Source organism: Mesocricetus auratus, unplaced genomic scaffold (assembly GCF_017639785.1).
Source record: "Mesocricetus auratus isolate SY011 unplaced genomic scaffold, BCM_Maur_2.0 Super-Scaffold_100013, whole genome shotgun sequence".
NCBI lineage: Eukaryota > Metazoa > Chordata > Mammalia > Rodentia > Cricetidae > Mesocricetus > Mesocricetus auratus.
The window spans coordinates 75,146,259-75,158,857 of record NW_024429196.1 but is presented as its reverse complement, the minus strand read 5'-3'; the positions used below and the strand labels follow the sequence as shown (position 1 = coordinate 75,158,857).

General features: G+C 38.8%; 1 protein-coding gene across 3 annotated transcripts in view; it reads right to left on the bottom strand.

Annotated features, from left to right (window-relative positions):
- The window catches only part of Nsd1 (nuclear receptor binding SET domain protein 1), a 106,146-nt gene that overhangs the window by 45,104 nt on the left and 48,443 nt on the right, over window positions 1–12,599 (bottom strand). For all 3 annotated transcript variants that reach the window (XM_005078352.4, XM_013119295.3, XM_013119296.3), the window contains 2 exons: window positions 12,085–12,194; window positions 7,131–7,206 (listed from right to left, as the gene is read on the bottom strand). In XM_005078352.4, the coding sequence (XP_005078409.1) occupies window positions 7,131–7,206; window positions 12,085–12,194 (186 nt within the window). The remainder of the gene's footprint in view (window positions 1–7,130; window positions 7,207–12,084; window positions 12,195–12,599) is intronic.

Sequence of the window (12,599 nt, the reverse complement as noted above, 5' to 3'; positions counted from 1 at the left end):
GAGGAGTGCACAGGTCGTCATCATGTTCTTAGTTTGAGGTCAGCCTCAGTTACATAAGGTTATCACTAAGAAAAAAACAAGTGTGTGGTGTATGAACTCTCCATGCATGATGCCACACACCTTTAATCCTAGCACTCTGGAAACAGAGGCAAGCAAATCTTTGAGTTCAAGGACAGCCTGGGCTACAAAGAGAAACCCTGTCTCAAAGACTGTGCACTCACACAGGGACAGGTTAGGGGCTGATGCACATGGGAGACAGGGGATGGCGATGGAGGATGGGACTTCATGCACATAATATAAAGATGCAGGCAAAACACTCATACATTCAAATATAAATAAATCTTTCATTTAAGGTAAATACATTTTATGACAAGATGCAGAGGAAAGAAATGCACTTACCGTGCAGGTTTAGGCCCTAGGTTCTATACTGGAGAAAACAACTTATGTCACTACATGTTAAGAACAAAGATGGTGCCTGGAGGAACAGCTCAGTCAGTAAAATGCTTGCCTTACATGCATTAGGACCTGAGTTTAATCCTCAGAACCCATGTAAAGGATGCTGGGCATGGTGTCATGCACTTGTAATTCCAGCAAATGAAGGTGGGAGGCAGGAATGGTGGTTTACACACGTAACCCAAGCACTGAAGGAGGCTAAGGAAAGAAGATTTTTGTGTATTTGTAGCCAGGCTCAGCTACACAGTTAAATTCCAGACAAGCCCAGACTTTAAGTGTCATAAAAAGATAACAGAAAATAAGTCAAAAAGGATTAAGATGGGGGCTGGAAAGATGGCTCAGAGGTTAAGGGTACTGACTTCTCTTCCAGAGGTTCTGAGTTCAATTCCCATCAACCACATGGTGGCTTACAGCCATCCATTAACGAGATCTGGTGCACTCTTCTGGTGTGTGGGCATACATGAGACAGGATGTTGTATTCATAATAAATAAATAAATCTTTAAAAAAACTTTGTTCCGAGTTGGTGGCGCACGCCTTTAATCCCAGCACTTGGGAGGCAGAGACAGGCGGATCTTTGTGAGTTCGAGACCAGCCTGGTCTATAAGAGCTAGTTCCAGGACAGCCTCCAAAGCCACAGAGAAACCCTGTCTCGAAAAACCAAAAAAACAAAACAAAAACAAAAAAAACTTTGTTCCAGTAAAGAAAAAAAATTACATTAAAAAAAAAATTAAGATGGAAACAGGTAAGAATTAGGTAAGAATTGTCTCATGGAGTGATCACCCTACATTTTGTGACTTAAATTAGAATTATCATTTACAATTACAATGAATGTAATCTCAACCAGCGTAAGTAAAAAAGGAAATTCTAGTTCCTTATTTAAATTATTTGTTATAGAAATACCAAGAGAAACATAAACAGGCATTTCATAAGATGTTCTATGATATCTACCAAATTAGTTAAATCTTCAATATATGGTATCACTTTTCTAACATGAACTCAAGACTTGCCGAGTCTTAAAATACAAAGCCCTTAATATTGTTCTGAGAACACTAACCCAATGTTCATGAGTCAGCTGGGTGAGTCCCTGACTTCTCTACCCCCATTTCTAGACCATTTCTGCACATCACTCTGAGGTCGCAGTGTCTTCTTCAGTTTTTTGTTTTTGTTTTTTTGGTTTTTACGAGACAGGGTTTCTCTGTATTGTTTTGGAGGCTGTCAGTCCAGCCCGGCCTCGAACTCACCTGAGAGGCCTCTGCCTCCTGAGTGCTGGGATTAAAGGCATGCATGCGCCACCACCGCCCGGCTCTATAAACACTTTTAATATTTAAAAATGGTGATATGTTAGCCTTAAAATTTTCTCCTGTGACTGCCTCCTTACGGAAGCAGGGTGTTAGTAAATCTTCCACGTCTATGCTAATCTGGAACAGTACCTTAACTGAACCAAGTGTTCCTGGCCATACCAGGCTTTCTCAGGGATATCTCCTGGGCCTCAGAATAGGCTCCAAGAGCTCGTGAGAGTTCATCATGAATTCTGAAAAATATTCTGAGCACTGGCTATGGAAATACTCAGGGCTTCTAGACATTCAACAGTCATGCCCAGCTTTGGTGCATTTTCATCCTGAAGTGTATCCACTATTTTCTCATTTACTTTTATTTTTTGTTCCAGGGTCTCACATGTCCTTGGTTGGCCTAGGACTAAATATATGTAGACCAGTCTGGCCTCGAACTACAAAAATCCACCTGCCTCTCCCTTTTGCAGGCTATGTAGAAGCATGCACCACATACCCACTCTATTTGTGAGTGCAGATGCTCATTGAAGACAGACAGAGGTACTAGACCTCTTAGAGCTGGAGGTAAAAATGTTGGTAAGTTGCTCCATATAGGTATAGGATCTTAGAGTAGTAAATACTCTTAACTGCTGTTACTACTTCTCCAACCCTTACTTTCACCATTTAAAAAACTTTCCTCTAATTTTAAATTCCTTAGGCACATAATTATAAAATGAAGTAAAAAATTCCCTCATCTTTTAATTTAAAATCATCTCAAAGAGTATATTTATTATAGACTTTTAAAATCCAATTGGAATTGTGGTTAGTTTTTTTCTATTCAAAGTATGTTGACTTGCTTTCTCTATAGCATTCCATTTCCTTAGGCTATTCGGTTTGAACCATTTAGATTTTTTTCTTGATGGCTCAGGCTGACATCACACCAATGTCAGTCCTTCTGCAGAACCTTCCAGAATGAGTGCTGAGAGCACAGTTATGTGCCATCAAACCTTGTGGCACGAGGATGAAACAAGCAGTACTTCGTGCGTGTTTGGTAAGCACTATGCCAAACGAACTCTACCTGTAGTCCCTAAGCCTAGCGTCTTGACAATGACAAGGATTTACACAGCAGAGGCCTTTTCCTAAAGGGGATGACATTCCAAAGACTGTGTAATCAGACTCAGTCTGCCTACCCAGGGAAGTCCTTGAACAATGATCCCAGAGTCAATGAGGTTTTTTTTGCTGGGATTACTGACCTCAATTTCTCTGGTATATTTTCTAACTGTGGCATTCCTGACTTAGGAGGACAAGGTAAAAACTTTGAAAATCATGACCTATATTTTTACCTATGGATAATTTAATGAGCATTTAAGGCTGGTATCTACCTTAGCTTTTGTAGTATGAATTGTTTGGATATCAAATACAATTTTAATAGAGTAGCAATGTTCTATGCAGTACATAAAAATGATTTGTCTCTTCAAATGCATTCTATCATTTGGTCACAAATGCTGTGTGTGTAGGTGCAGACATGCTATAGCACAGAGAACAGAGAAGGGTCCTGGCAATCAAAGGTAAGATTATCAAGACAAGCAGAAAGTGCTTTTAGCCACTAAAGGCATCTTTACTGCCCCAAGTCTGCAATCTTAATTCAGTTAAAACACTTTATACTTCAAAAGAACAACAGGTATTAAAATCATCACCTTAAAGGATCAGTCCAAAAAGAGTCATATTACATAGTAGAAAATATGAAGGGTTTAACTCATATGGGTATAGGTTATCTGTGAGCACACTTAACTAGCTCTGCATGGCCGCACATCCTAGTATCTGGGAGGCTGAGAAAAGTGATTTCTGTGAGTTCAAGCCAGTCTGGTCTATAAACTGAGTCCCAGCACAGTCAAGGCTGTGTAATGTGACCCTCTTTCAAAAATGAAAATTCACTGTAAAGTTTGCACAGGGTTCATATCTTGATTCCAGTCTGGCTGTCAATAACCATCTCAAACAGTAAAACTCTAGACTCCTAGATGTCATCTTATCATTTCTTCTTAACATTCTTGATGCTGTTTTTGTTTTTTACTAGTTTTATTTTTGTTTTTTCTAAACAGGGTTTCACTGTAGCCCTTGAGGTGATATTTTGTTTGTGGTCTGGCAAATAAAACTTGCCTGAATATCAGAGTGCAGAGTTAAGCCATAGAAACCAGGCAGTGGTGGCACACACCTTTAATCTAGGAGATAAAGGCAAATGAATCTCTGTGAGTTCAAGGTCACCCTGGGCTACACGAGACTGAATGTGTCTAAAAGAGAAACAGAACTACCACAAAGATGAGATCCCATGCCTTTAATCTCAGCACTAGGGAAGAGGAGACAGGATTGATATGGCTGAGCATACAGAGAAATATAATGTGGTAGGAGACAGGAGCTCAATGCAGTCTGAGCAGCCAGTGTGAGGAGGCCGACTGAGGACAGAAACACCCCTTTGATCTGAGCATTGGTAGAGGTAAGGACTCTAGTGGCTGGCTGCTCTGATCCCTCAGCTTCTACCCCCTGATGATTCTAAGACCAATTAAAATTCATGTTACAAGCACTGCCTATCCTGGAACTAGCTCTGTGGACCAGGGTGGGCTCAAACTCAGAGACCTTCCTGCCTCTGCCTCCCAAATGGTGGGATTAAAGGGATGAGCCGCCACACTCGGCATTTGTGCTTAACCTTTATGTGCTCTTAAAATCAGATTTATTGTGAACAAATCTGTATCTACTTTGAAGTACTAAAAACAGGAGTAAGGGGAAAATTAAAAAAGTTCCAAGACATTTATTGTAGTTAATTAATGACACTATTATCAATACTACTGCTTCTGACTAGTTTATGATGATAAGTTACTAGAATAGGTAATAGTTCAAGATTAAGAGAAAAATTAACGTAAAGATAGTTTGTCTTTTACTGGAGGTACTTATGTCTCATGTACATTGGGCAAAAGTACTCTATCATGAGTGAGTTTCTGGAACCTGAATTCAAGAAAAAAAATTTTTTGTTTTATTTTGATTGGCCTAATGTAGCTCTGACTGGCCTGGAATGCACTACAGAAACCAGGTTGGCCTTTACTTCCAAGAAACCCACCTCTTTCACCTTACCAAGCAGTAGAATTATTGGTGTATTCTACCTTGCCCAGCTATAGACACAAAATTCTTATACACTGAACCATGTAGGTGAAATTGAAAAAGAACAAAGCTTATAAGTTTTTATTTATTTATTTTTTGTTTTTGGTTTTTACGAGACAGGGTTTCTCTGTATTGTTTTGGAGGCTGTCGGTCCAGCCTGGCCTCGAACTCACAGAGATCCGCCTGCCTCTGCCTCCCGAGTGCTGGGATTAAAGGCGTGCGCCACCACTGCCCGGCGGTTTTTATTTATTTTTAATGTGCACTGGTGTTTTCCCTGTAAGTATGTCTGGCTGAGCGTGTAGGGTCCCCCTGGAACTGGACCTGCTATGAGCTGCCATGTGGGTGCCAGGAATTGAACCTGTGTCCTCGGGAAGAGCGGTCAGTGCTCTTAATTGATAAGTCATCTCTCCAGTCCCCAGCTTATAAAGGTTTTTAGAAATATAAAACATTAAAATATCAGAACAGAACTGAGATTATCTTCAAGATATTTATTTTAAAAGCAAAGTAATGGGCAGGCGATTCTAATTTCCCATGACTAAAATCATCCAACATATTTGCTAACGCACTTAACAATCATAGATCATGGTCTCAGAAATGTACATTTAAGATTTTGCCAGCAGAGCACATTTAGTGCCATGTGCTCAAATTTCAATAATGACTCTAAAGCCAGAACACGGTCTGTAAAATTTCAAATGAAAGAAAAACAAGCCCTTAATTCCAACATTTGGGAGGCAAAGGCTGGCAGATCTCTGTGATATTGAAGCCAGCTTGGTCTAGATTCAGTTTCAGTACAGCCAGGGCTAAGCAAACAAACAGGACGGTGACAACTGTATCTTGAAAATAAAAGAAACTACTACAGCCTGGTCTACAGAATGAGTACAGGATCAGGAAATGGAGAATTCAAGCTGGAACTGAGTGGTAAGCTTCTCCTCCATGATAGCCAGCTTTCACAATTCTACAAGGTTCCATTACAGTGCTAGGGAAGCTACAGAATCTGCCAAACAAGACATGCACACTGGAACAATAATGGCATACCTAATCTAACAGCAGAATAGCCAGCTACTTTTTGAATGGATTTGAGGCCTGCCCCACTGGATAAAATTCACAAATGGTACTTTTAAAAATAACTGAAAGGTCTTGACTAGGAAGGCCATAGGCCTAAGAAGGGAGGAAGAGAATATCTAATTTGTTGCTTTTTGCTGTACAACATGTTGCCAAGCTACTTTCTAAATGTCTACATCTATACCATAGATCAATGCTGCTTTCAGCCTTGAGCAGAGATTTTTCTTGCAGCGGGCAGTGGTTAATATAGACACAACAGGTCAAAGCACAGAGAATCAGTGGCTGTCAAGTACTCAGGCCTAACTAAATAGTACATCTACATCAACCCCACTAAGGATTGGGAAATACTGTGAAATAAGGGACAGAATGACTGTAAGAGACAGGGAAAGAAGGAATGCTGTTAAACTCTGTCTTCTAAATATGGCATGAACTCATAGTAGCTGTGATTATAGACATAACATAGATTCTGTCAACAATCCATGAGGTAGGGAGGGACTTATGAGACCCCCACTTCTTCAATGACATAGATACTAGTTAGTATCTTGCCCATTTCCAGTCAATAAGACTCCACCTGTGTTCATGCAAGAAGCTAACTGAAATCACTATGTCAGGGGAAAATAAAACAACAACAACAAAATGAATGTGGCTGAGGATTTATAGGGCAGAAGCATTACAGTGGGGACAGAAAAAGAGAGAACTACAACGGAACAGGACCAAACATATGCTCTCTTTTTAAAGTACATACTAGCTGACCAACGGTCACTGATGTACCCAAAGAAACTACAGACAATTTAGATGTGATAAAAAACAAACTAAAAATTTGTGAAAGGCAATTCAGTAATTTATGACTTTCCTCTCAAACTGCACCAACAAAGAAATCAAAACCGGATCAAATGCTATGAAATTAATGGTACAACCTGGAGAGTTAGACTGCTTAAGAAAATTAAGACGGAACTGGTATATCACAACTGGTTGAAATATTTCCTTACTAAAAAAATAACTGTCATTTAACTGGTAACAGCACAATACTTAAAAAGTTATAGGTTCCTATGGCTTTCAGAAAGCACACTGTGGTCAGAAAGTCTCAAAATTATAATTGTGCTGGTTCATAATTTTATACATGAAAGCACCTTTCCAGTCAATAAAGTACTTTAAATTTGCCTGCTTTTCATTTTCTCAGTATCAAAAATACTCACCTCCACCAAACGCTTTCAAATGAGACGTAGCACGTGAGTCAGCAATGCTATTCTCCAAGCGACCCACTTCAAAGCACTGTAAGTAAGCAAAAAGCAACGGGATTTACTCACATACAGAAATCTGCTCTTTAGCACCTTACTTGCCAAAATAAGGACAGCTACTGCCATAGCAGCAAATCCTGGGTTATTCTGGCAACTTCTGCTATCAGTATAATACTTTAAGCACTCAGGAAACTGAAACAGGAGGACCACAACTTACAGTTTAGAGACAGGAAAACAATGTTGTCTTAAAACAGAAGCAATAAAAACAAAAGCAAGCCGGGCGTTGGTGGTGCACACCTTTAATCCCAGCACTTGGGAGGCAGAGGCAGGCGGATCTCTGTGAGTTCGAGGACAGCCTGGTCTACAGAGCGATTTCCAGGATAGCCTCCAAAACAATACAGAGAAACCCTGTCTGAAAAAAACCGGGGAAAAAAAACAAAACAAAAAACAAAACAAAACAAAAAAAAAAGCCAAACAAAAAAAGCAAAAGACAAGAATCATCCTGGCCGTGGGGGTGCATCAGGAGTTCAAGATCATCCTCAGCTGCAAAGGGAATATTAAGTCATCTTAGCTATATGAGACCCTGTCTTAATTCTGTGTTTTCATGTAATATACACAGATACACATGCACACATACACTGTAGCTTGATTTGAGAAACAAATGTGAAATACTTGGGCAAAACCATGCCATCATATACAAGGACCCAACCCCCTCTGTATGTCCAAGTTTAGTATATGTCCTGTTTAAATGAGTACTACAGCAAACAGAATTGAAAAACTCACTCAACAAACAATGAACACTGAAAAGTAAAACAACTCTCAATCATGGAATAACACGACAACTTACCACTAATAGATTAAAGTTATTATTAAACCCCAGAAATGAAGTGGGGGACTCTATTTGCAAGGAGAAAGGGGATCAATCAGGGGGTATGGGATTCTGAAAGTAGAATGGAAGAGGAAAAGACTTAGAGCAATGGACAATGGAACACAGGAACAAAGTGTCATAATTAAATTCAGTACTCTGTACTAAAGTTTTAAAAAAGGAAAGAAAACAATACCTGGCTATAGTCCTTAAATAAATGATATTCTATTAATATGAAAATAAGCACTTGCTGGATAGTGGTGGCACACACCAGCACTCGGGAGGCAGAGGCATGTGGATCTCTGAGTTCAAGGCCAGCCTGGTCTACAGAATGAGTTCTAGGTTAGGCAAGGCAATGCAGAGGAAATCTTGTCTCAATAAACCAAAAAAGAAAAGAAAACTAACACCAAAAATGGGGCAATCTTTTGGATATGACAATGCTGTCACATTCACATGGCAGTTTTAGCTAAGTGTATTTAGCTAAGAGTATTTGCCTACAATGTATGAAGGCCTGGGTAGAATCCTTAGCTTCTCACAACCAACACATTATGGCACACGCTGGTAGTCATGTCCAAGATATATAGCAAGCCTCTGTCCTAAATAGTTATTTTTCTTAAAGAAATTAAGACATAATGTTGCATTAGGGGGAAAAAGTATATAGGCTGCATACAAAGACCATGTCTCAAAATAAAAACAAAAAAATTAAAATAAAGTATAAAGAACAAATACATTTTTCTGACAAGTTAAATCAACTAAGCTGACATGCCAAAAAAAAAAAAAAAAAAAAAAACTAGGCTTAGAACAGGATTATAACTAGGCTTAGAACAGGATTATAACACTTAAGCTTGCACCAGCCTAACAAGGACAGAAGTTCAAAAACTATGATTTTAGCCGGATGTTGGTTGGCGTACGCCTTTAATCCCAGCACTTGGGAGGCAGAGGCAGGCGGATCTCTGTGAGTTCAACACCAGCCTGTCTACAGAGTGAGTTCCAGGACAATTTCTAAAGCAATACATAGAAACCCTGTATCAAAAAACAAAGTAAACACTATGATTTTAAAATATTTTATTTCTTTTTGAGATTCACTGAAAATATTCTGTGATATTGGGAGGAATGTGTGCGCCTGTAGCTACAGGGTGTGGAGATCAGGGGCTGGTTCTTTTCCCTTCCTTCATGTGGTTTGGGATCAAATTCAGGTCAACAGGTTTGGTAGTTTACTCCTTTACTCTCTATGCCATCTTTCCAGCCAGACTTCTAAATAATCGATACCAGTCATTTTTGATAATAGAATTAATTTTCTATGTCTGTGTACGATTTCATAATGCTGGATTTTTCATTATCACTAAAAAGCAACTTTGTAACTGCAAAATCATGATTTCAAATATTTGAACTTAAAGAGATTATAATACTGCTTAGTCATTTCTTAGGTGTTATACAGAAATACTATCAAAATAGACCAGTAGCTTATAAGATATAATGCAAGTCAGGTAACAGGTTTTCAGCTTAGGCAAAGAAAAAAAAAAAAAAAAAAAGGTACAAGCTGGTCCTGGCTTCTCATGCCAGTAATTCTAATACTTTGGGAGGCTGAGAAAAAGGATCATAAACAAATATGGGACCAGTGTGGCCTATATATAGTTAAGTGCCAGACAGACAAAAATAAAGCAGGAACCTGCCTTTATGAAAATAACTACCTGGGCTGGAGAGATGGCTCAGAGGTTAAGAGCACTGACTGCTCTTCCAGAGGTCCTGAGTTCAATTTCCAGCAACCACATGGTGGCTCACAACCATCTGTAATGAGATCTGGTGCCCTCTTCTGGTATGTGCAAACATACATGGAGGAAGGATGTTGTATTCATAATAAATAAATAAATCTTAAAAAAAAAAAGAAAATAACTAACTGCTAGTACCAACTTTATCATAATCATAAAAAGCTCCTTAAATTTTTCATTAGTAGAGAAAATCCCAGTCTGATGATATGGCCTAAAATGGAGGTTGTGGGGAGTATGAGGCAGGAGGTTCTCAAGTTCCAGATCTGCCAAGTAAATGTGAAGCCAGGAGGGAATTTAATGAGACCCTGCCTATGTAACAAAGTAAGAAGAGGGCTGGGCTGATGTAACAGTGGCATGAATGTTATACGAATAACCAACTACTTTTCCAATTGGATTTAGGGCCTGTTCCCTGATATGGAGCCCATACCTGACACTGTCAACTAGGCCAAGAAGCTAAGATAAGTAATGAAGCAGGGTTCTGCAGACATAACAAGGTAGGACACACACGTAGATGCAGAGTCTGACAGCGCGCACAATTTCAGAGCAGACAAACCCAGCACAGGAGAGGAGATGGACACCAAGTGCTAGGAGATACTGCTGACTGCTAATGGAGAAGATGCAGTTAGCTTTATTAATGCAGTAACACTTGGTATATCAAACACACTCCAAAGTAAGCACCGACGCCAGGAATGGTTGGTCAACACAAACCAGACTCCATGTTTTGGTTTCTTTACTTCCAAATTATTTATTTGTGTATGAGACAGGGAGAGAGAACACTAAGTTGAATGGGTGCAGAAGCGGGGAGATCTAAGAGGAGTTGGGAGAGGGGGTGGATGTGATCAACACACAATGTATATTGATACAGTGCATCAAAAACAAATAAAGTGAAAAGGGGGGCAGAACATGTGTGAGCTCTAGGCTTAATTTCTAATCCTGCCAAAAGAAGAAAACAAAAAACAAAAAAACACACCAGATAGCAGCTCATGTTGAAGTTATATACTGCAAAACAGTTTTTAAATATAGGATCTTAGACAGACCAAATACACACATTGAAACTCTGCAATATATATTATATATAAGTCTACATTGCCCTTAACACTACTCTGCCACAAGGGTAATGTCTGAAATCTTCCCTTCGGATTCTTGAAAATCCAATACTAAATCTATTGTTTTCTCCTACATATAGCATAATATGTAATAAACTTGAATTTTTAACTAGCCACATGACAAAACATTATACTAAATTGTGTGAATGTGGGTTCCTTCTCTTGCTTAAAATTTCTTATTTATACTTGCACACCAGAGTTCCTGCTTGTTCATATATATCTTGTGCATAAGCAGTTCCTCCTTGGCATTTTTATGCAGATATTTTACTGGACACTTTTACATAGTATTTCTCACTAATCTTCTCCAACTGCTGAGGAGACCTCCACTTCTGCACCAGTAGGCAATGCTTCTCCAGCAATTCTTAGATATTTCAGTCCAAACCTCTTCCTAAATCTGTTGCTAAATTTTACTTATAATACATGGCTGTTATACTTATTCCGGTATTTTTAGAATAGCTCAATTCTTGTGACATACCTCTATGCCACTAATTGGAACACACTATCTGGTTTCTATGTTCTACCAACAAATGCAATGACTTTTCCATTTTCACTGGGCACTTATTACATACTTCTAGCTGTAACTTCTGTAGTTTGAGGAACATCAAAAGTTTCACAAATTTCTTTTCTTCATAATTTCATGGGTAGATGGTTCATTCTTAATATACTTCTCAGCAAGCTCAACACAGTTTTCTTTCCTTATTAACTCAAGAACATTGACCTTTCCACGTAAAAAAGCACTTACCAGTCTCTTCAATATGTCCAAGAAGCCAGCATCACCACACTTGCACTTTGGAACCATAACAGGTCAAAGGGTTACTTGAAAACAAACCCTACGATACAGTGAACTAACTGGGTAACCCACACAATGACATAGATGGGAAGGCTAGACAAAGGGTTAGTCACACCCAGAGCATAAGGTACCAAGGCATGGTTATCTTATCACACCCTATTCATAACACATGCATTTTAAATGTAAACTGTGTAGTTTTGAATTTGTCATTTAATACTTTCAGAGTATAGTTACTAGTTACTTGGAACTGTGGCAAGTGAAATTACAATTAAGGACGGATGATTATGCATGTCAATGTTAAAAATACTACTAAAAAATGCAATTTTTTAATCATGTATTTCCTAGGTTTAGGCCTATTTTAGATCTGATAAAAATAACATACCTTTCTAGAAAGGCCAAGATCGCCCTTCTTGGGCATAAATCCAGGGTCTAAATCATTGGATTCAAGAAGTTTCTTAGTTGGTTTTCTTTGACGCTTACTTTCATAATTTCCTGAAATGCACATAATTTTCCTTAGATACAAACTACTTTTTAAAAAATGAAAATCTGTATTAATATGAGTCACAATATTGTTTGCATTTTTTCATCATGTTAGAAGGGAACACTAAGAATATATTATTCTAAAATACTGCTTACTAAAATACATTAAATATTGCCCAATGAAGAAACACATTATGTATGATGACTGTGTGTATTTGTGAACCACAGAATATGGACAAAATTAAAAGGGATAATGTACATTTACAGCAATCACTTGACAGGGAGGATAAGTAAAGTAGAACTCCGGGCAGTGGTGGCGGCAAGCCTTTAGTCCCAGCACTCGGAAGGCAGAAGCAGGCGGATCTCTGTGAGTTCGAGACCAAGCCTGGTCTACATAGCGAGTTCCAGGACAGCCTC